Here is a 26,110-nt window from a genome sequence, read left to right on the forward strand (position 1 = left end):
GTGGAGAGGCGGGGCTTCAGCCAGGGACAAGGACCACATCTGGACCCAGATGGTTGGACAGAAGTGTGAATGCACTTAACGCTATTGGGCTGGACACTTACACATGGTTACAATGGTAAATTTCATGTTATTTAGATTTTACCATAACAAGGGGGAAGAAAACAGGAAAAAAAGAAAGACGGAATATGTTCATCCATCCTTGTGGGAAAAAAAAACACACCTTTTTCGAGTCCTAAAAAGTTTGCCAAATGACCCAATTTGTGTTGAAATTTCCTGGGTTTATCTCAGCCTAGAATGAAATCGAGAGTCTTAAAACTCACTCAGTTTGGAAGAATCAACTGGGAAGAATTTCTGTACTTGAATATAGTTGGAGTAATCAAGACAGCATGGCCTAAGCGGAAGGACACAGATCAATGGAACCTGGCAACAGGCCCACACAGACATTCCCAAATGCTGTGACGAAGCTGCGTCAGTGGGAGACGGACAGTCCTCTCAACAGGAAGCACTGGGGCCACTGGACGCCCACAGACTGAAAGTGGCCTCAAGGTCATTCAAAAATCAGGGTGCTCATCCCCCCTGCCACTAGGAACACACCGGTGAATTCCATAGGGAGGTGTCACTAGAGACCCACGAGAACAGCTGAAATAGGAAGCTGGATCTCTCAGAAGTTGCCGGCAGGAATTCAAAATGGTGCAGCCACGCTGGAGAAGAGTCTGGCAATTTCTTAAAAAACCAAACATACACTTACCATACAATCCAGCAATTGCACGCCTGGGCATTTACCCCAGAGAAATGAAACCTAGTGCTCCACAAAACCTGGAAGTTCATGGCATCTCTATTTATAACAGCCCATAGCTGGAAATGGCTCATGTGTTCTTCAATAGGTGAACAAAATGTGGTCCATTCAGGCTACTTAGTAAAAGGCACCACCTTGCAGAGCAACCTCATCAAGCCCTGGAACCCAGCCCGGGGTCAGAATTGTGACTAGGGGAAAATTCTGGTATTCCCAGGTCAGGGGTTAGCAGACCATTACCTCAGGGGCAAATCCTGCTACCCGTCCTTGCATGACCTGTGAGCTGAGAACAGCTTCTACATTTTTAAGTGGTTGGAAAAAAATGTTTGAAAAGAATAATATTACATGAGATATGAAAATTAGATGAAATTCAAATTTCAGCATGTATCGTTACATCAGAAGACACACGATCCACAGCTGAGCAGAGACGGTACAGGTGGCAAAGCACGCAATCAAGACTTCCTACAAAATCAAAGTGCGGGGCCCATGCTTGAAACAATGGTTAAGGGACTTCCCTGGTGGTCCAGTGGGTAAGACTTCAAGCTCCCAGTGCAGGGGAATTCTCCAGGCAAGATACTGGAGTGGGTTGTCATTTCCTCCACCAGGGAATCTTCCTGACCCAAGGATCGAACCCTCATCTCTTGTAGCTCCTGCTTTGGCAGGCAGATATTTTACTGCTGAGCCACTAACTGGTCACCCCAAATTAGACTCATTTTCTTTGTTGATGGGATTATCTTTTGGGGTGGGGGTGCGATGGGTGCATCAGCCCTTTCATTCAGGCAGTCACCCCACACTCACCCCAAAATATCAGAGGCAGTCTGTGACATCCCTTCTCTTCGTGAAGAAGTCAAAGTTTTAAAGTGTTAATATTTTTGAGTTTTCTTATTTCTCAGATATCATGATAACTCCTTTGAAACGGCTCCATCAGCCTGGTAGTTGGGTTGAGAAGTTATGTTTGAACGTTATTTCCAAGTTATTTGGGCTTTTTTCCTCAAGTCGTTTAGAGGCTATGTGTGAAGTTTAGTACATAGTGGCACTGTTCTCGGATACAGTAATTCAATTTGGTACAAACCTAGGAAGCAGAAACAGTGTATAGTCCCACGACAGGGCGAATCTCTGAGGCTTTTTTATGCTTTGCAGTTGCTGGCAATTTGAGAATCCCAGTGAGCATCACCAGTCTTCTGCTGTCTCCACTGGACACTGATTTTTTTAATAAAATGTGAGATGCTGCTTCCATGGGTATGGATGCTCCCTCCTATCAGTGGGGTGTCTGCGCCTGTTTGGATCTTTGCTGTTTCTGGTAAGCACAGATTTATGCTTGCTGCGGTAGGAAGGGCTCGAAGTGGATCCAGGCACAGCCTGTGCCCAGCCTCTAGTGAGCAGACCTTGGGGAAGACATGCCCTTCTCTGCCCGTGGACAAGGAGGCTCCTTGAGCAGGGACCACAGCGGGAAAGGGCCCTAGGTGGCCTGTGATTCAGGTGGGGCTGGGACCCCAGTGCTGGAGGGAGCCCAGGCTGCACGGCAGAGGTTCGGCGCTGCCCCTAAGTGGCCATGGGCCCCTGACTCCCACATTTAGGAACTTTTCCAGACTTCCTTCTGTTTAAAATGAAGAGATTGGACAGGGTTCTGTTCTGTTTTTTTAAAATATATACTTTAGTTCTTTAGTTAGTTTTGGTGGCACGGGGTCTTGGTTGCTTCATGCAGGCTTTCTCTAGCTGCCGCAAGTAGGGGCTACTGTCTGTTGCGGTGCATGGGCTTCTTATCGCAGAGGCTTCTCTGTTGTGCAGCACAGGCTCTAGGGCGTGCAGTCTTCAGTGGCTGCAGCGTGTGGGCTCAGTCGCTGTGGTGTGTGGCTCTAGGGAGAGTGGGCTTCAGTAGTTGCAGCTCGAGGGCTCTAGAGCGTGGGTTCCGTGGTTGTGGCGCACGGGCTTAGTTGCTCTGCCTCATGTGGAATCCTCCTAGACCGGGGATCCAACCTGTGTCAGTTCAGTTGCTCAGTCGTGTCTGACTCTTTGTGACCCCATGGACTGCATCATGCCAGGCCTCCCTGTCCACCACCAACTCCCAGAGCTCACTCAAACTCATGTCCATCGAGTCGGTGATGCCATCCAACCATCCTATCCTCTTTCACCCCTTCTCCTCCTGCCTCCAATCTTTCCCAGCATCAGGGTCTTTTCCAGACAGTCAGTTCTCCACATCAGGTGGCCAAAGTATTGGAGTTTCAGTCCTTCCAATGAATATTCAGGACTGATTTCCTTTAGGATGGACTGGTTGGATCTCCTTGCAGTCTAAGGGACTCTCAAGAGTCTTCTCCAACACCACAGTTCAAAAGCATCAATTCTTCAGCGCTCAGCCTTCTTTATGGTCCAACTCTCACATCCACACATGACCACTGGAAACACCACAGGTTTGACTAGACAGACTTTTGTCAGCAAAGGCAGATTCTTATCCACTGCACCACAAGAGAAGTCTTGGACAAGACTGTTTTCAAGATCCTTTCCTACAAATCTATAAGGAAGAATTTTCTAGCATAAAAATCTACTCAGAGTCAAACTGGCAGTCTGAAAGGGTAAGGGGAGTTGTGTGTAGTCCAGGAGGCCCTGTAACAAGAGGGGCATTTGGGTGACCCCTTAATAGAAAGCAGCCTCTCTCCACTTCCTATATGAAGTGAATTCCTCAGAAGGTTTCTGCTCTAAACCAAATAAATCTAATAAAAGGTAGTTTACTCAACCTCCTTATGCCCTCGTCCCTGTTTGGAAAGTGGAGGAAGCAGGCAGGTGTCCTTTAGGGCAGACAAGAGGGGGCAAAAGACTTGCTGGGCAGCCTGGGGCTGGTTGGGGGGGAGCCTTGGGGATGGGCCAGTAGGTGCTGCCAGGACACTGTCAATATTCCAGAGACCCTGGTTCAAACTAGGGCCAGGGCTGAGCAAGGGAGAGGGGAGGCCCAGGGCTGATGGGCCCGGGCAGCTAAGAGCAGTGGCTAGGCAGTGGATGGGCCTTGATGCCTGGCGGACCACCTAGGGCTTCATTCAATAGGAACCTTGGAAGACTCGACTAGAGAGCAACAGTGCCCAAGACAGCAGGTGTTTGCTGTGGATCAGCCTTTAAATTAAAAAAAAAATGTGTGTGTGGTTAAAAAATATATAAATAACATTTATACTTTTAACTATTGGTAAGTACACAACGGGCTTCCCAGGTAGTGCTAGTGGTAACGTGCCACCCTCCTGCCACGGGTTTGATCTCTGGGTCGGGAAAATACCTGGAGGAGGGAACGGCAACCCACTCCAGTATTCTTGCCTAGATAACCCCATGGACGGAGGAGTCTAATGAGCTACAGTCCATGGGGTTGCAAAAGAGCTGGGCACAACTGAAGCGACTAACACAAGAAGCTCCAGCTGCTCTTGTTAGCACAGGGCACACTGAAGAGAGAATAAATGCAGGCCACGGTCTCACTCAACATCCGTCTGAAACGTGGACAGGACACAGTCATCGCATAAAGGGCGGGCTTGGCGTCTGGCCAGCCCTTCACCAGGAGCCCCTCCTGTCCTCTGTGGCTGGGTGACCGAGGGCACTGCACGTTCTCTGTAAATCACTCCCCTCTCAGTCTTGTTTATTAAACTCACAGAGGGCAGGACAACCACAAACGCTGGGGTGCTTTGGTAGGGGCTGGTGGGTGGACACAGGGGAGTTGGCACCCACCCTGGGGCCTCGAGTCACCCCCAGCTGTGGCGACTGACGCGGACCTGCAAACAGAAGGTGCCCCAGGAGGTGTTGGTAAGATGAAGACAGAAAACCCGGTATCTGGTGGGGGAACTGCCCACCCGCCTGCCTGGCTGCCAACAGCTGGGGTTCTGTGTCCAGGTCACTCAGGAAACGCTCCTCCCCAGATCTGCTGGAATGGGAGACCCTGACCATCCCTGATCTTTGCAAACTAGGCAGCTCCTAGCCTCGGGTCTCCTGCACGTGGAGGAGGAGGACATTTGGCAGGGGGTGGAATCTTGTTAAGCAAAGAGAGAAAACAGGAGAGAAGGAAAGAAGAAGGTGGCTACTGGGAAAGGCCTGTCAGGCTTGAGGGAGCAGCATCCGTGGGGCGGGGGCAACCTGGTCTCCGCCCAACCCCAGGGTGACTCCCGCCCTTACTGCAGCCAGTGTAACCCCTGCAGGCCTTGCTTCCCCACTGGGGCCCCACATGCCCCTCCATGCTGCCCCCTTCCCGGGGGACGGGGGAGAATTGCAGAAGCTCCAGGAGGAAGTGATGACACTCAGAAGCCCTGGTTTGCAGACACAGGTATCCAGCTAAGAATATTAAATCGCTCTTCAGAGTCACCTACGCACACGTAGGTGGGAAGTCATCCCCAGGGGGATTAGAGGGCCCCACCCTGCTCTTGGGAGCTTTGAGGGGTCTAGAGGTTCTGGGTGGAGAGGTTCTGTCTGCACTCCCCGACGACCCTGGGAGGCTTGGAAGACGTTGTGGCTGGTTCCAAGCTGTGCTGGTGATTTTTAACACCTTATAATGCAACCAACGCTTTAGTAAAGACAGGAAGTCTGACTGGCCGGATAGATCCAGGGCCCCTGTCCATGGCAGAGTGCCCCTGGGTCCAGCTCAGGGGTGGGGGCTTCAGCCCCCTGGCTGAGGCGCTGCTGAGCCATGCTCCCACCCTTGGCGAGTGGGCTGGAGAGCTCAAGGCACAAAGTCATGGTGACCCTTGTGACGCAGAGCTCCCCTGGGAGCTGACACAGAGCTGGGGCCAGGGCCAGGCTGGGGCCAGGGAGGCGTCCGGGAGAGGCTTGGGTTGGAGGCGAGGCTGTCCTGGGGAGCCCCTCTGCCCAGTCTCTGCACCATGATCCCGTCCATCCTGGGAGGTGCTGCTTCCCAGGTCTGAGGATCTCACATAGCTTCCTGTCTTGTGAGAGGCCGGGTAGGGCCCCCATCCTGGGAAAGGGGAGGTTCCTGTTCCAGCAGGTCTGGGGAGGGGCATTTCCTGGGTGTCCTGGACACAGAACCCCAGCTGTTGCAGGAGGGGATGGGAGGGCAGCTGGGGCTCCCTGTCCTGCGTGTCTCCCAAATGCCACTCAGGGGGCACCTGTGGCCAGTCCTGGGCCAGCTGGAGTGGCTGCTCCTCCCCTTTACCTGGAGTCCTGGCGGCTGGAGGCTCCACTGGTTGAAGAAGGGGCGTGAGGGAGGGTGAAGGAAAGGATCCCGGGGTGTGAGCCTCCCCACTCCCGCCGGCTGAGGCTCCACCCGCTTCCCCCTCTGATTCCTTCTGGATTAGCTCAGGGCGGCTTCACCCCAAAGACCGTCCAAGTTGGCAACAGCCACATGTCAGGCTGCTTGGCTTTTAATAAAATTTATGATTTAAATCTTGTGCTCTTAACACCTTCTTTGCAAGCCTCCAAGGGGAACAAAAATGTTGAAGCTTTTTACTCATTTCCTTCATCGCAGGGAGACCCTCACACTGGGCCAAAGCCTGTACGGGGGTGTGTGAACCCGGAGTGCACACATGCGCACGTGTGCACACACACACACACACACACACACACTCTTGGGGAGGGGAGGGACCTTTACAAAGACCAGTTGCGTCTCAGTCCCTGGCAAGTTCCCAGAACATCCATCGAGCCTTCAGTACAGAGACTCTTCTGAAGCAGCAGCACCTGCCTTAGACGCGGAGTCTCTGCCCCCCAGCCGTGAGGTAGGAAGGAGCCTCATCAGTCAGCTCGGGGGCGCTGAAGGAAATCCCACGACTCCGAGGACCTGAGCCCAGGGGGTGCAGATGGTGAGGCCCTCCACAGTGAGACCTTCGTAGGGTCCCGAGCTCCAGGGTCAGGCCCAGACTGCCCCTCTTCTCAGCCGCCCTGGCCCTGAGCAGGGGGCAGCTGGGGCCCCGCAGGCTGGCTCTTGAGGTCCAGCACGCAGGGGAGGCCGCCTTCTAGCAGACACCCAGCTAATGCACGTCCAGCAACACAGCTGTGGGACCATCCTGGAGTTAAAGCTCGTGGGAGACCTGACGAGAGCAGGCTCATTTCTGTGCCTGGAGGGTTCTGCTATGAGCCTGAGTATGCACCACTGCATTCGGGGCCAGAGGAGGAGCAGACGCCCGCCCTCAGGGACTTTCCAGCCGCCGGCCTGGGCGGGGAGCGGGGGTCAGAGCGTTTCCGCAGCGTCTGCAGGTTCCAGTCCACGCTGAGGGCCGCAGACTGGACTCCGCAGCGTTGACGTCCTGGCTCAAGAATCCGGCGTCAGGTTCCCGTCTCCTGGGTGTCCTTTGTCACCGTGACTAAGAGGCGGGCGGACAAAGCCTGCATTCAGGAGCCCATCCCCGGGAGATTGGCGCGGCCCAGCCAATGAGACAGCACATTGGCATCTGGGCTTTGCCCTCTAAAGCAGAAGCCATGTGACTGCTGGCATCTGATGCCCTCGGGTGAGGGCACTGCGGCCAAGTTCCGGTGGGGGGGGGGGTCAGGTGCTGGAACAGGGCAGGTGAAGAGGCTGGTGACCCCTACCGGAGAAACCCCCTCTCCAGGCCTTGTGTCCCCACACCTGTGGCAGTGGGCATCTTTATCCCTGTTTTAAAATGAGGAAACTGAAGATGAGAGAAGCCAGGTGAATTCTTGAGGCCACAGCCTGACACAGCACAGACCAGAAGGCAATCCTGTCGATTGACTCTGGACCCTGGCTTTCCCGTGCACGGCCGAGGTTCCCATGGGCCAAGCCCTGCTCTGTCCTGGTCCTCCGCCAGTCCAGGAGGGTGGGCATCCACTGGCCTGGCCTCTCCTGGACAGCCACCTGTCAGGCCCCCTGGGGACGTCCCACGGTGGCCCCACTGACACAGGCCGAGTAGCTACTCATGTTCTCTTTTCTCCTGAAGTGTCAGGAGGCTCCCGAAGCCGCGGCTCATCCTGACTCTGCACTGAGGCAACAATCCAAGGAGAGCCAGATGGAGCCCCCAGCTCCTGTCTCTCTGAGCCGTCTGGGGGTGGAGGCCACCCGTTTCCCACCCACAGCTCTGGAGCGGGGGGGGGGGCGGACACCACGCTTCCGACCAAAGTCCGAAAGGAGTCCTGAGGAATAAAGCCACAAGAAAAGGAAACTGGAGCCCGAGCCGACCCGGCAGGAGCTGCTGTCTTCAGTGACACGCACGGCCGGTCTCCGTGTCCATGTCCTGCTGGGGGCTGCCTCCGGGTGCACCTGCTGGGTGGTCTCAGAGCAGCTGCAGACCTGAAGAATGCAGTTCTCCACTCTCAAGCAGGAGAAACACAATCACCCATTATCCTCATGGTGGCCTGTGACCTAGAGAACGTAGCGGGGCTGAGGTCAAGGGCAGCGGAGGCTCTGGGCTGCGAGTCCAGAGCCCTCTCCCACACTCTCCCAACACCTGGGAAAGCGTGTGGATCTCAAACCAGCTTCCTTGGAATGCTCCCTCAGGGTCTAACCAGCTCCTAATTGTCTTTGAGCCAGCCCAAGAGGCTCGAAATCATAGTCTTCCCCCAATCCAGAGAAGAAACCAAGTTCACGGACGAATTCTCCACTGCAAGTTCTCCTCTCACGTGTTCTCCTTACACCTCGTGGCCTCTGCGTCCCTGTCTGCAGCTGAGCGGGTGACCACGGGGCGAATCAGCAAGCAGAAAGGCAGGATGAATGGGAGATGCTGGGGACAGCGACCAGTGTCACCCAACAGCTCGCTATGGGGGACACACTGGCGTGTGGTGGCGATTTCATTTATGCAGCAAAACACACATCCTGCAGTGAGACTGTGCCCACTCCAGGCCTCCCCTGCTGGAGGGAGCAAGGCCGGGCAGAGCCGGGTGTGGGCAGGGCTGCGGGAGGGAAGTGTTCGGCCCATGTGCCAACATCAGTGGGCTGCAGAACCTGTAAGGAGAGGGAGGGAACGCGGCGAGCGGGCTGAATCCCTTGTGCGGGAGACAAACAAAGTGAAGCAGAAAAAAATAACTCTCAGCAAAGTCCCCAGAACTTCTCTACATCAGGCCCAGAGCCACCAATCTTCCCAGCAGATGGTCTTGGCAGACCCCCATGCCCCCTTGTTCCCGACCGTTCTGTCCGATTCTGCAGCTCATGTGGTCCAGGGTATACATGTCAGCACATATCCTGGGGTTGGGGTGGGGTGGCTCCAGCCCTATATGAACCAGACCCGTGGACACCGCTCCGGGACAGAGTGAAGTGGGGACCCTGACTCGGGCCTCCATGTGCAAACTGTGAAGCACAGTAAGGGGGGCGGTCAGCCCCGAGTCCAGGTGGATGCCCAGAGGGGCTCCCCCTTTTCAGAGTCACTGTCAGCCTGCCAGGGCCGGGGTGCTGTCCACTCCTCTGCCCTCCTGTGACCCAAGCATCCCTGCTTCCTAGGGATCTCCGGTGTGGCTGACCGCGTGGGGACCGCCGGCCTCTCCTGCCTTTCTAGCAACTGAGGACACATCCTACCTGGATGAGCTGACTGCATGAGGCTCAAAGAAAAACAGCACGCGATTTTTAAATAACTTTATAATTTCCTGATGGATTTAGTTTGTGAATAAAAAAGAAAAAAAATGAACAAAGTGTTTACAATAGTTATCAAGGCAAAGTCGACTCTAACACAGTTTCTCTGTAACGTCATGATCGTGTCAGCGACACCGCCGGGCCGGCGTGCAGTGGACGGCGGTGGTGGGCCCGCTCAGACACCACCCGCCCTCGGCTGCTACTGTCGCCGAAAGGACTCAAGCTGCAGGGTCAGAGCCCGGGGCCCCGGCTCCTCAGCAGGGGCGGCTCTCCCTCCTGAAGCCAGGGAAAGGGGAACCGTAGGAGACTCCAGTCTATGCCTTGCATACCCGCTGGGCTCGAGTGCCCCGGGCTGCCCCTGGGGGTCCAGGGCATGTGCAATACTGCTGTGGTGGTGGTGGGGAGGCAGCCCCACCAGGGCCGGGCTCTCTGGCTCAGTGGGGGACACCTCCTTTCCTGGCCAGGCCGTTGCTAGGGCCCAGCCTGGGGCAGCCTGGGGCGGGGGTCTCATAAGCTTTCAGGGAAAGGCTGCAGGGACCGATGCCAGAAGGGCTGGGCTCTGAGCCGGCCCCCCACCCAGACTGCAGGCTCCAGGCTGGATGGGCCCCAGAGAGTATAGCACCAAGTGGGCAGGAGGAGGCTCTGTGGCTGGTGCAGAGCTCAGGGGCTAGTGCCAGGCCCAGGTGACCACACGGGACCCGGCCTGCCGGGCGGGGGCCAGTGTGGGGGTGAGGGAGCTCCAGGGTCAAGGATCTGGGAGCCTCTGGCAGAGGCCCTGAGGGTGGATAGGCAAGCCAGGCCCCAGGAGCCTCTCCCGAGCTCAGCGGCCAGAAGCCTGCCTGGATCTGGACCTGGCGTCTCCCCAGCGGCCGGCCCGGCTGCCACCTCGGCCACCTTATGGGGAGAGGGGCGGTGTCTGGCTGCCCCAGAGCTTGAATTCCTTTGTTAACATGATATTGGTTTGACTTTTTAGAAACACAGCTCTTTAATTTTTCAGTTCTACAACTACTCTGTAATATCTTAATAATCTCAACAATGGACACAATGGAACTGCCCCGATTCTCTGAACCACACGGACAATATCGACAAGCAGAGAAATGAAAGAGGAGGTGGGGAGGGACAGGAACCCACTCCCCGTAAATCAATCCCTAATCCACCGCTCCCCTGGGGTCAGGAGGAGAAACACCTATGATGGGGGTCACAGCACTCGCCACACACGCTGGGAAAAACCAGGAGACACTTGGGTTACAGTTTTGACACTAAAAAGTTTGGAAAGTTTTTGCTTAAAAAGCACAGGACAGCCATTTTGTTCAGAAGGATTTTCCCTGTTTTCTTCCTGTGTTCCCTTAGTGTCCGGGGAGGAAACACCAGATTCCTCTCAAGACCTTTCTTTGATGGTTGCACCCCTGCTGAGGGGTCAGGGCTGGCAGTGGTGGGTGGGCCTGGGTCTGCCTGGCCGGCTGCCCCTCCCTCTTCTCCCCCTGCCCCCCTACAGCCCAGTGCTCTGCCGCTGATGGGAGATGAGGCTGGAGTGGGGTTGGGGGCCCACACAGGGTCCATGGGGACAGGAAGAGCCACTTGAGCCCAAGTCCACCCTTGCTCTTTCCCCGCCCTGGGGCCTTTGCTGACATGGTGGAGTCCACAGCGGGGAGGGAAGGGCACGCGGGTTGGGTCAGCAGCAAATCCTGACCGTCAGCAGTCACCGACACCTGGAGACGACTTCCTCTCCTCCTCTTGCTGCTGGAAAGCCCAACAGACCTTTCTGGACACAAAGGGTGAGCCCAGCTGCTGCCGTCCATGCTGGAAGCGCCTTGGGTTCCGTCCGCTTCACTTGTATTCCTAAGACGAGTTAGGAAGAGGGAGCTCTCAGGCCGCCTTCAGATGGTCAGGTACATGGTCAAGGTCAGAGATGAGATGGAGTTGCGGAGCCCCGCTCCCTTCTTCACACGTGACAGCCCACCTGACGTCTTTTCCATTTCAAACAGCGTCCACACCTTGGCAGACCTGCACCCAGATGCTTCATCACGAGCCCGGCAAGGGCCTGTGGCGGAAGGGCAGGACCCAGGAACCATGTGAGGCTTCTGCCCTGCACCCCAACTTGGTGCCACCCACTCTCCTCACTGCCCGCCGTGACAACTGTTACCTGGGGACAGAGCTCGAGGTGCTCAGGACAATGAGACGTGCCAACGGGATGGAGGGTTTGGTGAGCATGTTAGGCGGCCTGCAGCACGTCTCCAAGGTCACAGACCTTTGGGAGCAGCTCGTGACCTCGTACAACCATGAAGTCAGAAGAGGTCAGGGGATACAAAGCTTGTGTGCTGGAACTGCGCCTTCAGCAAACGTTGGCTCAGAGAGAGACCTACACTCAGTAAGATGCTAAATGCTGGAGATTACATCCAGTTTGCCCTCGTGGTATAGGCAGGTCCTTGCTCACTGTTAAACTTCAGCCAGTTGACCCTCATCCAGGACCAAACAGCCCCCAGAACCACTGGGTGTGAGGACCACCCAGGAGGCAGAGGAGAGTCCTGCCTGGTTTAGACAGATGGTGTCTACCCAGAGTAATCCCCCAGGTATCCACAGGCAGGCAGCAGGGATCATATCTGACAGTGAAGGTGGACCCAGCAGGGCCCGGGGGACCACCAGAAGCGCTGGTCAGGCTGCTGCCCTGTATGGGGCCTCTTCCTCCTGCAGGCCAGGGAGGAGGTCCTTCTACCTTGGTTCTCCTATTGTGGTGGATATCCTAACATTCCAGGACTCCGGCCCTAAAACACTGGGGCTTTCTAAGTGATTTATGGGCAGTGCAATAAATAAATGGGATTGAGGTAATTGACCACGAACGGCCACCACTTAGTGTCTGAGCCCTGCAGCACCCCCGCTCTGGCCAGCCCGGCTATCAGGAAGCATCTCAGTAAGAAATTTATGAACAGAGTCCATTTAAACCTTTGATAAGGAGCACTCGACAGCTTCTCACGGGGGGAAGCTGGTTTATGGCAGGGAGTGGGGGCTGCTGGAGATGTGACCATATAAGTTAATGGGACCGTCACGGGCTGCTGGCGGGAAGATACGGGACTGACGGCTGTGACGACCTGACAGGCAGCCTCGGATTCCCTGGGTGAGTAACTAGGGAAGGGGAAGGAGAAAACCCATTTAGCCCAGAAACTCTTTATCAGAGGATGTGAGCGTCTGCTGGGTGTCTGGCCGGAGAGGTGATCAAAGGGCAAGGTTTGGGTTAAGTGGTCTGTTTCTCGGTGCCCGATATTTATGGCTGCCACCATCTATGCTTGGGGAAGACGTCAGTACTCTCAACTGGATTTGCAACTTTGGGGTCGATTCTCTGATTTGCAACATGGAGCCGGCCAAGTTCATTGAGAAGCACATGGATGTGCAGAGAAGACACCGTCCACCATCGTAGCCCTTTACACAGCATGCTCCTTCAGGGGAACAAACCCCCAAATTCTGAGTCACCAGATGGGATCCTATCCTACAGGCTAGTAACTGATACAGCCTCTTGCCCCCCAAAACCCATAAATTCCATTATAATGAGAAATGCTGATTTCTGCAAGATTTTTCTGGAAAAGCTGCCCTCTATTAAGACTTAAGATCGGACCAGGTGCATCTCACAGAATCCTCGACCCCACCCCATCCAGAGGCTGTCTTCATGGCTGGTGCCTGGCAGCCACGCAGGCACTTCATAAACACGGTCTGAGCATTAGAGGGGAAGGATTGCATTTGTGATGAGCGACATCCGTGTGCAGCAGAGGCTGTGGGTCAGGATGAAGGCTGCAGTGGCCAGGGGACAGCGGGGGGAGGCGGGGCGTGCCCAAACCTGGAGTGCAGGGGAGGGGTGGGGTGGGGTGGGGGGAGGCAGAAGCACTCTTCAAGGGTGAGATGGAGACGTTCTGGGGAAGCCAGCCTGACCCAGAGGACCAGTCACATTCTACAGAAGCAGAGCTGCGGGCGTGGCCACACCGCCCTCTTCTCTTTCAGTCACGGACGTGATCCAATGCACCAAGCAAGAGCGACTCACCCAGAGGCTGAGGACAAGCACAGGACCAGGAGGCAGGGAGGCTGGTTCCCCGAGCGCCCGCCCACAGGCCTGCCCAGATGCCTCTTGTGGACAGTCACCAGCATGGACAGGAGAGAAGAGTTGGTCGGCTCCAGGTCCCTGGTCCCTCTCCCCCTCCTCTCTTTCTGCTAATACTCTTTATGGGATTTTTTTTTTTTAACCCTTTTAGGGGAAACCACCTGTTCTGGTATCAGAACACGTAGTGCTTGGGTCTGCAGTGAAGCATCCCCCAGAAAGCCGAGCTCCGCAGCATCCAGACTCTGTCCTCATGCCACGGACGGGCGAGGGGGGCTCTCCCCGTGTCCCCATCAGGGCACAGCCGCCAGCATCCACAGTGTCACTGCTGATGGCCAGAGGGCAGCTCTCCACGGAGACTCGGTTGCTCGCTCGGCTGGGACGGCAGGACAGTTAGTGTGGGGACGACACCCAAAGAAGGAAGCAGGTTAGAAGACAGATGAGAAACGGCGCTGGCGCCTCACTGGAGGGATTAAGCGAGACGGGATGGGGTCTGTAGTGTGTCTGGTGCCAGGAGCCGAGGGCCGGGTTCCGCACATGCCTCCTCTCCTGGCTCCTGGGTTCAATGCTTGGGCTGCTGGGCCAGCTGTTCCCGCGAGAGGTCAGGATGATTCTTCCAGGGCGTTGACCACCTGCTCCAGGATGTCGGGGCAGTGATCCGCGATTTGCTGCAGGACGGCGTTGGCAAACTCCTGCAACTCGGCGTTGTCCCGCTCACCTTTCTCCTGCTCACTCTGAAGCTGAAAGGAGAGACAGATTCAGGTGAAATAAATCAAGCCTGTTCACACTGAGTTCAGAATTACCCTTCATTAACAAAGGAAGGATGCTGGCAAACACATGGATGAGCCTGGAGGGCATCGCGCTCAGTGAAATGAGCCAGACCCAGAAAGACAAACAGTGCGTGGTATCTACCTACACATGGAAACCGGAGGGAGAAACATCAAGTCAGACTCAAGCAGCAGAGAGAGGGACAGTGGCTGCCAGGGCCTGGAGGTGTGAGAAACGCAAGTAGGGGGTAAAAAGGCACAAACTTTCACTTCCGAGATGAATGAGGTCCGAGGTGTAACGTACAACCTGGTGACCACTGTCAACAATACCGCGTCACACACTGAAATCTGCGAGGAGAGCAGGGCTTAGGGGTTCTCATACAGAAAGAGAGGAAATCGTGACACAACATGTGTTAACCGAAAGGCTGGAGACTGTCCACGATGTCTGTGTACATCACACCATCAGGTGTACCCCTTAAATATATTACCATTTTGTCAATTTTAGCTCAGTGAAGCTAAAAAAGAAAAAAAAAAGATGAATAAGAGTCAGTTTCCATGTGAAGTCTTCCTGTATCAGAATTAACAATTAGGAAAGTATAGGAGTATCGAATGTCTCCTCTTGAAGATGAAGGTTAGAGGCTGGTCCAAGGCCCCCAGAGGGTGACCTGCAAAGCTGGGATCCCACGCCGGTGTTCTCACTCCAGGAATGTCCTCCCACCGGGCCACACCGTCACATTCAGGCCTAGGAGGGGACGGGGCTCATGCGTGATCAGACAGGATCATGCACACTGGTCCCTGCCTGAGGGAGGGCCCCGGCCTCCGCCACGCGCTTCTGCTCAGTGCATGGGACTCCCTGCCTCAGGCCCGCTGACTGAGCCAAAGAGAAGCCGAGCTTGTTTAAAGGGCATCTCCTGTTGTTTAAACGCTCTCTGACACTCCTCCACACACTGCACCAGCGTGTATGAGGGCCTACTCTGTGCTCGGTGCTGAAACGCAACGGACTTGACCCTTGAGCCAAGCAAGTACACAGATGACTATGACTCAGCCAGGAAAGGGCGGTGACCGAGGCCTGAACACGCAGCGAGGCAGACAGGAGGACACCCGCGTCACCCTGGGGGGAGTCCCAGATGTTCCTGAAGGCTAAACAGAAGTGCATCCGGGACAGAAGCAGTGGTCGAGCAGACAGAACGGGTGCAGACGTGCAGAGCCATCGAGGGGTGTGGGTCTAGGGATGGTGAGACACACCCCTTCCCCAGCAGCTGAGCATCAGGCAGGGGACGGAGTGCAGAATGGCACAGGTGAGGCTGGAAGGACAGCCTGGGGCCGGGCAGCGTACGCAGAGCTAAGGGTTCAGGTTTCATCTGGTGAGAACCACAGGGTGACAGGAGCAACTGGAAGCCCCAAAACTTTAAGACAGCACAGTGATGTGATCGTGTCGTTTTCTCAGAAGACAGTATGAAGCTGAAGCAGGCCACGTGGATGGAAGAAGAGCACGTCCAGGGAGGTCACTGTCCTGAGCCCAGGGGAGAATGAAGGAGGAATACAGGTTTGGGTGGGAGGGCATGGGAACAGAGGGGCAGGTGGGTGGGAGAATTTCCTAAGGCTGGACTGGTGGGAGGTGGGGTTACATGAGAGAGGGCAGAGAACAAGGCAGATGAGCCTGGAAATACAGGAGGCAGAGCAGGTTTTAGGGAAGGAAGGAAACTAAAAACTGAGTTTAAAGTGTAAAACACACAGACTCAGGAGTGAGGCTGGCTGGGACCCAAGCTCAGCTCTGCCAATGACTGGTCTGCATGACCTGGCCCCCTCGGAGCCTCAGTTTCCTCATCTGTAAAAAGGAACAGTGATATTACAGGGTGGTTTTAATGCCTTAATATTTGTATAAAGTACAGCACAATGTCTGACACACAGAAAGTGCTTGGGAAATGTTAGATGCCGTTATCAAAACTGTTACTGCTGTTTTTTATTAAGTAGATAAGATAACCCAGAAAGAGCATGTGGATTAAAATGCAAAAAGAAGCAAAGTTTCAGTTACACTGTTGACAGAATCTAGATGCTCTGAGCCAAGAGTGAGCATGCTGCTTTTTCAAATATATCAAAGAGCCAGGGACAGATTCAGAGCTGGTGATCTTCTGTTAAATGTTGAAAAAAGACCAGAATGTCTGATCCCGAGTGTCTGGCAAGGGCCAGGTTCAGACCGCGCGAAGTCGGGTGCGTCCCGAGCTCTGGCTGTGCCACGTGACTGCGAGTCTCCGAAATGGGGAAAGCAAGGGGGTCGGGTGCCTGGTGAACACAGTGGCCCGGGCCAGAGCCCCGGGCTGTGAAGCTGAGGTCTCTCCCACCACGCAGGGCGAGAGAGGAGGTTATGAGGTTGTGGGGCTGCTTCAGCTTCTTATCTTGGGCTGGGGGATAGATAAACGCCCTTTATCTTATTCTTTGTGGGCTGTGATGACTGACTGTGCGTGTCCCCTCAGATCCTCATGTTGAAATTCTCATCTCATTGTGATGATGGTCTGAGGTGGGGGCCTTCTGGAGATGCTTGGACGTGAGGGTGGCACCCTCATGAATGAGGTGAACTCAGAGACCGGCCTCCCTCCCTCTCGTGAGGACCTGAGGAGAAGTGAGCCATCTGCAGCTCGGAGCACAGCCGTTGGTGGAACCAGCCTGTGTGCCCGGATCCTGGGCCCGCAGCCTCCACAACCTTGAGGAACAAACCTCTGTTGCTGATAAGCCACCCAGCTTACAGCATTTTGTTATAGCAGCCTGACTAACATAGTGAGTAGCGCTTTTAAAGAAAGCTATGAAAGGAAAAAAAAGGGGCAGGATTTGGCTAGTCGAACGTTTAAAACATTTGTATGGACTCAGAAAAGATGTAAGTAAAAATACAAGTTTTTGCTTGGGAAATGTTTAGAATAAATAAAACAAAACAAACAAAGGATTGCTATCAATATATTAATGAAAGTGATAACACTAATCCTAATGTAATAGAAAAAACAGGCAGAGAATATGAACCAAAAACTCACAGAAGGAATGTAAATGATTAATAAGCACATTAAATGATAGTTAGCTGTCGTGAATAATTTAAGAATAGCAAATTAAGCAAGATAGGGTTTTGTTTTTTCCCTCCTCCCATCACATTGGCAACAAAAGCTACAAAGACTGTTAACAATCAGTGTTGGTAAAGACCTGAGGAAGTGGGCCCTCATATATACCACTGATGAGACTATAGACTGGGGAGCACTCTGGTCTCTTCAACCAAATTTAATTGCATGTGTACTTTATGTAAATAATTCCACTTTCTAGAGTATATTCTACAGAAAATATCAGTAAGAAATTCAAGAATGTATGCACAGGTATGTTTACCAAGGCAATTTGTAAGAATGAAACTTTTTTTACTGACCTCAGTGACGACCAAGAGGTGAGAGAGGTCTGTATGTTTGGGCTTATGTACAGAAAAATGTATGGACAAAGACAGACAGAAGTATGAAGAGTGGTTAGTCTGAGTGGATGGAATGATTTCTATTTTACTCTGTATACTTCTGTACTGTTTAATACCCACAAGTACTGTCGATCTTACTAAAAGAAATACAAATAAAAATATGTAAATATTCAAAGCTGCATGTATTTTTCAAACGTGTAACTGTTACATATTCTAAGACCAAGAGGAGAAACCAACAGAAATGTATAAAACATTCATTCAGAAAGTACTGATTGGTTCGCCATGAAAAGGAATGGAATTCTGACCCAGGCTACCACATGAACCCTGAACACACTATGCAGTGTGAAAGAAGCCAGTCACAGAAGGCCGCATTCTAGACGGTCCCATTTTTATGAAATGTCCAGACAAGGCAAACTCAGTGAGGGGGCGGCCAGTGCTGCCCAGGGCGAGGGCGGGACGGGGTGGTGGGAGGGCCTGTGGACTGACGAACACATTGAAAACTGGCTGTGGTGACGGCCACACAACTCTGAGAATCATGCCTTTTAAATGAGTGGATTGCACGATATGTGAATTCTGTCTCAACGAAACTGTAAGGACACACTGAGTCCTGCTTGCAAAATCCTGCAGAGCAAATGCCCGCCGAGAGGGAGGAAAGTGCTGCAGCTTTAGCCAGGGTGGAAAGGAGGAGAAGAGGGGAAGAGTCCCTTGAGGAGGTGGAGGGAGATGTTCAAAGACAGAGAAGGCTCGTACCAGACAGAAAGCCAGCAAGAGCGGAGCAGGCGCGGAGCAGGAGGAGATGTGCTCGGCTGGTCCCGGGGTTTGGGGCCACGGAAACTACCAGGTCTTGGCAGAAGTAAGGCAGGTCTCCCTAGGCTGGCCGGGCATGGGCACTGCCCCCAGGGACCCCCAACCCTCTCCATGCTCTCTGTGAGGTCCACTGAGGGCTCTGGCCTCCACTGCGGGCACCTCATTATCAAAACAGTGGGGACAGACTGGAGTGAGCTGAGAGCGCGATGCAGGTATGACTGAGATGCAGGGTGAGAGGAAACGTGATCGTGACCCGCCGTCATCAGGGCTGGAAGCGGAAGGGGGAAGGGTAACAGAACTGCAGGAGGACCAGAGAGGGTCAGGAGTGATGGAAGAGATCAGGGGGAAAACCAGAGGTCAGCCACAAAGGCTAAGCTTTCCCAACATCTAATGAATGGGCTGCCTGGGGAAAGGTGCTTAGACACAGAGGGGTGAGAAGAGAGGAGGCAGTGCTGCTTCTCTGGCGGGTCTCTCTCCATCTCCGGGGATTGAGGCTGGCTTACACTTGATCTAGAAGTACCACCACGCGTGGGCACAGCGGGGCAGAGAGAGATTCCACTGGCACTCGATTCATTACGCGCTAGTTACTTCCTGTCTCAAAAAAAAAGAAAACTCAAAGACCAACCTTTCCTGTGAAACGGGAACTGCTTCTCAAACGAGGATTTCTGTTCTGACTCTGAAATGCAAAGCTTTAGTCATTTGAGGTCCGAGGAGTGCTGAGTGTCGGGAAAAGTGTCGTTAAAACTTCAGACCACTTAGGGAAGAAAGGCAACGTGAAGGAACCAAACGAAGACTTGAGGCAGCTGTGCTCTTGCAGCACGGGTGTGAGAACAAATCTTGAGGGGGATTAGTACCTCATTATTTAACAGTATTTCATTAGCATGCACAGCACAAGCAAAAAAAAAAAAAAAGGCAGTTTCTGTGGTTTCAGCATGTAGTAGACCCCGTGGACAAAACAGGGAAGGTGTGTTCCGGCTTCCAAAACTGAACTTACCAGCTTGTCTCTCCATCCTTCGCCCCCTCCCCAAAGAAAAGCCCCTTAGACTTAGCACAGAGAAGGATTTCCCAAAACGAACAGACATGCAATATTGGGGATTTAACGAAAAAGCTGATTTCATCTGAGATGCAATGCTCCTCTGTCCCTCTTCCCTTCCTTGTTAAAGTGACAAATCCCGTTAGTAGATATAAACTCAGCTGAGTAAGCCAGTAAGATCTACCATATCCTGCTCTCTTCTTTCTAATACTGGCAGGCCAGTTCTACCCCTGCAAGTACTACAGTGAAAAAACATTACCGTCTTGTTTATTTTCTTAAAAATACCATAGTCATATGCAGCGGGTAGGTTCACAGAATCTCCTCCTCTAGATACAGAGATGCAATTTTCTGGGTATGTGCTGAGAGCTTTGCATCTAAAGACAAACAACCACCACCCTAAGAACATTTCCAAATACATTTAAAAAACAAACATGTTCCCATGAATCCCATAAGCTCCTGTAACAGCAGCATCAAATCCCATACCTCAGCGTCTCTGTTTTCTCCATAAATAAACACCTAACATGAAATCTTCCCCAAGTGCCTTGGGCCTCTTCCTACTTAACCTTAAGAGAACTAACATACTCTGGAGGAAGGGAATCTTGGAATAAGAGGTGTACAGCCATCTGGCTCCAGTAGAGAAGATAGAAAATAGGGTCGGCTAAAAGAAATGGGAGGGATTTCTCTGGTCCAGTGGCTAAGACTCTCTGCTCCCAATGCAGGGGGCCCGGGTTCCATCCCTGGTCAGGGAACTAGATCCCACATGCCGCAACTAAGACCTGGTGCAGCCAAATAAATAGCTTTTAAAAATTAAAAAAAATAAATAATAAAGAAACAGGGACTTGGCAATGTGGCTGAGGATGACTGGGAGGGTGGCATCCTGTGTGTGGGTGCTACTGCTGTCCACGGCAAAGGACAGACAGCTCGGGGGCTGGCAGCCGTGAGCCTGCTGTGCAGTCGCTCAGTCCTGTCTGACTCTGTGCCCACATGGACTGCAGCATGCCAGGCTTCCCTGTCCTTCATCTTCTGGAGTTTGCTCAAATTCATGTCCACCGTCTCATCCTCTGTCGTCCCCTTCTCCTCCTGCCTTCAGTTTTTCCCAGCATCAAGGTCTTTTCCAATGAATCAGCTCTTTGAATCAGGTAGCCAAAGTATTAGAGCTTCAGCATCAGTTCTTCAGTGAATATTCAAGGTTGATTTCCTTCAGGATTGACTGGTTAGATCCCCTGGAGGAGGAAATGGCAACCCACTCCAGCACTCTTGCCTAGAAAATTCCATGGATGGAGGAGCCTGGTGGGCTATAGTCTATGGGGTCGCAAAGAGTCGGACACGACTGTGCAACTTCACTAGTTGTTGGTTTGATCTCTGTGCTGTCCAAGGGACTCTCAAGAGTCTTCTCCAGCAACAGTTCGAAAGCATCAATTCTTTGGTGCTCAGCCTTCTTTATGGTCCAACTCTCACATCCGTATATGACTACTGGAAAAACCATAGCTTTGATTATATGGACCTTTGTTGGCAAGGTGACGGGAGCCTGAGGAACTCATTACTGAGGTAACACAGACGTGACACATCTCAAAACAACCCCACGACGCTCCTGTTCCTCCTCCTCCAGGTCCCACGGCCCTGGCTCATCAACTGACTCTGTTCCCAACCTCTCCCCTCCCCAGCCTCTGACCACGGCCTCCAGGGGCTCTTTCACCCCAAGCTTTCTGAACCTGTCTCTCACATGTGCATGCGTGCTAAGCCGTTTTCCCCTCATTCACCATCAGACGTCTAAAATAACTCTACACTTCCTACCTCTGTTTCCCATTTTCCACCTTAACATCTAAGAATTTAGCTTTTTGCTATTTCACCAAAACTGCTCGCTCAAAAAGCTGTACCTTAAATGGAGATACGACACAATCCCAGATGGGAAGGCTCAACACTGTAAGAGTGTTAATTCTGCCCAAACTACCTGCTGATACAGTGCACTCCAATCACAGCTGTGGCAGGGGTGAGTCTGTGTGTGTGACTGACACGCTGATTCAGGGCACGAGAGGGAACGTAAAGAGCTCAGAGCAGCAGAATGACCACGGAGAAACAGTGATACAAAATAGTTCTTCACGTGATTAAATATTCCTCTAGAACCCAAAGTTTAAAACGGCTGCATTCCTTTTAATGGATGTATTATAATTTATTCCACTAATTCAATTATTAGAAATGTAGCCTGTTTTCACTACTATTAATATTAGTGTGTTGAAATTTTCTAAACATAAATCTATGCATATCTATGGCTGTCTTCTTAGAATCCTGCATCAAAGGGTATACACCTTTTTAAAGCTCTGGACATGTCACCAAATGTTCAGAACAGCTGCACTAACTTTCAAAAAACAAATAAGGGTGACCATTTCCCATCCTCCTGGTCCCCTGGGGTCACACCCACCTCCCCTGCAACCTTGCCAATGCAACAGGGCTGTATTCATTTGCAGTTCTATGTAGTGAAGCCCAAAACAGAGGCGAAGTATTTAAAAATATGTTTATAAGGCCATTTCCTCTGGTGAGGAACTCCCGTGAACGTCCTTTTCAGGCCACGCTTCTTTTGGTTTAGCTTCTTCCTCTCTGATCTCCTGGTCACAAACCTGACCCTGGCTCTTGGATCTTAGCATCTTCTGCTTAATGCAATAGCTTCACAACCATCTCTGGAGAAGGAAATGGTAACCCACTGCAGTATGCTTGACTAGAGAATCCCATGGACACAGGAGCCTGGTGGGCTACAGTCCACAAGGTTGCAAAGAGTTGGACGCAACTGACGCGACTGAGCACACAGCACCATCTCAAGCCTTTCTAAGATGGGTTGGGTTAAGTTTGCTCCTCCTCTTCCAAGATCTTAAATGATTTCCTCCCTATAAACAGAGTCCAGTCCCTGTGGCACGGCGGCCACCATCTGTCCCGTCCCACTTTCCCAGTTTCATCTCCAGTATATCCTGGTCATCCTCTGTGCTTTCGTTCTGATGCAGTTCCCTCACCCTGGGAGATGGACCATCTTATCTCCGACACCTCCGCTTCCCATCTAACTTATCCTTCGTCATGGAGACGCCCCTTGTCAGAAGTGAACACTGCTGTTGAAGCATTCATTTTGTCTTGTGTCTCAGGAGTTGGCTACATGTTTAATTCCCCAATGCTTCGGCAAGTTCCTCAATGAATTCTTTTTTACATACCAAGGCTGCCGAGCAAAGCAGCCTGCACAGAGCAGACAATCGAAAAACAACTGGAGGAGGAACTGAGGGAACAGATGCTAACCCCGGGGGAGGGGGAACACCCGCAACTTTTCCAAGAGCTCTTAAAGATAAACTTGAAGCATCGCCAAGTCAACACTGTCTGACGGCGAAGACCCTGTAACAGGACGCGTCAACCGATCACCGAGACACCCTCGCTGTTAAAGTTCTCAAAAGATGGACCGTGGGACCAGTACAGGATACCAAGCTGGCCTCTGGCACGAATTTTCTGGCTTTGTCTGCTGAATGTTATGATAATGTATTCTGTTCTTAGTAGCTATTCCAGCCCTCGCTGAATTCAGAGTAGTAATATGATTTCTAGAGGGACTCGGGCCAAGAATCACAAAGGCAACAGCAACTCAATCTGGATTCTCAAAGCAACATGCACGGGAGGAAGGGAGAAGGGAAGGGCAGGGAGAAGATGCCCCACAACCCACAAAAACATGTCACGACAGGCTGGCTGTGAGGGAGACCGTGTGGGCTCCCACTCTGCCTTCCATGTCAGAGAGCAGAGCTGATCGGGGGAGACGGATCAGGACCCTGTGGGCGGGATGGAGAGGCAGGGGGGCAGCGGAGGATGGGCTGGCGGCCCTGGAAGCGGCCCAGAACCTCCGCCGCCCAGCACGGGTCAGGGAGTCAGGGTGGGGACGGCCTCTCTCCACAGCCCAGTCAAGGCCAAGGGAGCGCTAACAGAGACCCACAAAACAGGATGGGCTTAAATGAGGAAAAGCCTTCCTTCAAGGCAAATGGCCTTGTGTTCGCAGACACAGGATTGGGAGAGAGAAGAGGGCGGAGGGGTGGGTATAAAGGCGGGAGGGATGGTTATAAGAGACGTGACTGGACGAATACCGCTGTGCCTGGCAGTGACTCAGATTCATTCGTGTTTGTAGCTGAGTTGGTGGGGCGGGAAAATCACACAAAGATGCTTGGTTTGGTTTCAGCAGACAGGAATCTGAACTTGAGGTTTCTAACAGTGAGGTCCCAGGATGCAGAGGCCGTGAGGTTTGAGCTGTCAATGGACATGACGACTGGAGCCTTGTAGAGGTGACGGTCCTCTATCGGAGTGGTCCTCTATCCCGGTCAGATCTAGGCTATAGCCCCCAGCCCCAGTTCGCAGGATGCTTAAACTATATTGACCCAGGAGACATGAAACAATCCAAGTTTGGATCTTTGAACAACTAGAATAAACTGCTATGTATTCTGCGATAATTATTTGCTGTTGCTGTTTACTCACTCAGTCATGTCTGACTCTTTGTGACCCCATGGGCTGCAGCCTGCCAGGCTCCTCTGTCCGTGGGATTTTCCAGGCAAGGATACTGGAGTGGGTTGCCACTTCCTTCTCCAGTGGATCTTCCTGGCCCAGGGATTGAACCCGAGTCTCCTGCACTGGCAGGCAGGTTCTTTACCATCTGGGCCACCAGGGAAGCCCGATTATCTGCTGAATAAAACATGAAACCTACATGGTCAGAGGGGCCTGACAGCATGGTGCACACTTCATGTCCAGGCAGTGAAGACTTCATTTACTTTTCCACAGGAATTTGGTCACCTCTGTGCTTTGTGGCATCCCTCTGGCATTTGGTAACAGGGAAAATGGAAGTTGACCTTGCAGAACGTGCCTACAACCACTCCCCTGGATTACAGTAAACCGTGAAGCCCTCTCTTCCTTCTATCTCAAGCCCGAGCTTGCAGCTTGAACTTTCAGGGTTTCTTTCCAAGGTCTCCCTGACCCTAGCTGCCGGCCACCCTGCCCTGGACTCTGCAAGCTGACTGGCTATGCTGGTGGCCGGGACACTGCGGCTGGGCCTTCTCCTCGCCCTTCCCTGCTTTGCAATGAGCCCTCTGCCTGGCAATGCTGGGTCTGTCTTCTTAAGAAGGAGAGGCTGCTGCTGCTTAGGCCAGAAGTGAACAGGGTGTCAAGGCTCCTCCAGGATGAATCTGGAAAGAGTCCGCTCACTCCACCACCGGGATCCATCACCGTTGGTTCCCTGGTGACAACACGCGACTGCACAGTGACCTTCTTGAGGTGCGCCTGGGGACATAAAGGACCGTCCTCCTCTCCTTCCCTCATGTTGGGTGACAAGGTGGGAGCAAAGCCCAGCCCTGAAGCCCCTCGAAGCGTGAATATCACAAATGCCACCCCAGGACTGTCAAGAGCGCATTAAGTGAAGCCCTGCACACGGGAGGTGCTCCCTCCATGGCCTCTGGAGGAACACGTGCCATGTGCCCTGCGGGAGGAGCTAGGCTTTCCGACGGTTAAAAACTGAGCAGAGAGAAAAGCAAAGCAAGGGCGTCTTTGCTGCCCAGCACTGAACGCCCTGCGGCAACTTCCCGGCCCCGAAGAGAGTAAAGCACATCAGGTTGGCGGTGACCCTGAATCTGTACAAAGCACGCAGTTCAGTTTTCTACACTAACCCCCGCCCCGACAAAGCATCCAACGGTGGACCCATCAGACCTAAAAGCAGGCCGATTCCGAATCTGAGACTCACACGCCTGGAAGGGAGCCAACAGGACTCGCAGTTCAGTTCTCTAACCTCCAGGGAAGGTGCGCGAGGCCGGAGGAGGCCGAGTGGCCAGTGTTGTGTAGACTGGTGGAGCCAGAGGCCCAGGAGACCCATGGTTCGTTCCCCCATGCCCCAGCAGCCAGCAACTGGGGGTAAAACTCTGCTGTCTTCACACACAAGTGCTCCGGAGAGAAACAGAGGGCCTGGCCCCACCTCAGAGGCCAGTTTCACAGGACATCTGGTCTTGCCCGCTAACCACCAGATCTCAGGGTCCCCATGTCACTCAGGGCCGCTTATCGTCTTCTGAAGGCTATGGTCAGTCGTGGTTTTGTGAGTCCAACAACCTGGAGTCCAGTGACCCATGGGAACTGGGCTCAATGGATGTACGGGACCGAACACAGCTGCTGACACCTGTTCCCCCAAAGTAAGCTCCCTGGGGACAACTGGGGCCAGACCCAGGCACGGACAGTGATGGGACAGTCCGGGTTTAGACAGTTATCTGCCATAAACCACTACCAACTCCTGCTTTCTGACAACTCTCTGCTGGACTTGCAGATGTCACTAACGTACTGAAGTTTCATCGCCTACTTAAATCTGGACATTTCTAAAGTATCTCCTGCCTGAGGTATTCGCTTCTGGCTAAGATAATCTGGGTTTTTCTACGTGATATTTGACCTCCCAGGTTAGACTCCTTCCTGAGATTCTATCCTGATGCAGGTGTTACACCTTCTCTGAACGAGCTGGGGAAGGGAGTGAACAGAGAGAGATGGAAGACAAGCTGACAAAAGGTGGAAGTGGGAACAGACACCCCCTCCAGATACAACAGGACATTAACAGCGGTCTGACTGGCTCCCAAGATTCTGAATTTTAAGAGTCAGGAAAGGTGGAATCCTCTCATGTAAAAATGTCCCAGAACACCAAAGGACTCTGATGTATTGTCCCATTCAAAC

At 53.0% G+C, this 26,110-nt stretch overlaps 1 protein-coding gene across 4 annotated transcripts in view; it reads right to left on the bottom strand.

The window, feature by feature from the left end:
- Nucleotides 1-9,269: 9,269 nt before the first annotated feature.
- ERC1 (ELKS/RAB6-interacting/CAST family member 1) overlaps nt 9,270-26,110 on the bottom strand; it is a 273,734-nt gene continuing 256,893 nt past the window's right edge. For all 4 annotated transcript variants that reach the window (XR_005719752.1, XR_005719751.1, XR_005719753.1 and 1 more), the window contains one exon: nt 9,270-14,102. Coding sequence is in view for 1 of the 4 variants with exons in the window: in XM_040233666.1 (XP_040089600.1) it covers nt 13,965-14,102 (138 nt within the window). In the remaining 3 variants the exon portion in view is untranslated. The remainder of the gene's footprint in view (nt 14,103-26,110) is intronic.

Source organism: Oryx dammah, unplaced genomic scaffold (genome assembly GCF_014754425.2).
Source record: "Oryx dammah isolate SB20612 unplaced genomic scaffold, SCBI_Odam_1.1 HiC_scaffold_29, whole genome shotgun sequence".
Lineage (NCBI taxonomy): Eukaryota > Metazoa > Chordata > Mammalia > Artiodactyla > Bovidae > Oryx > Oryx dammah.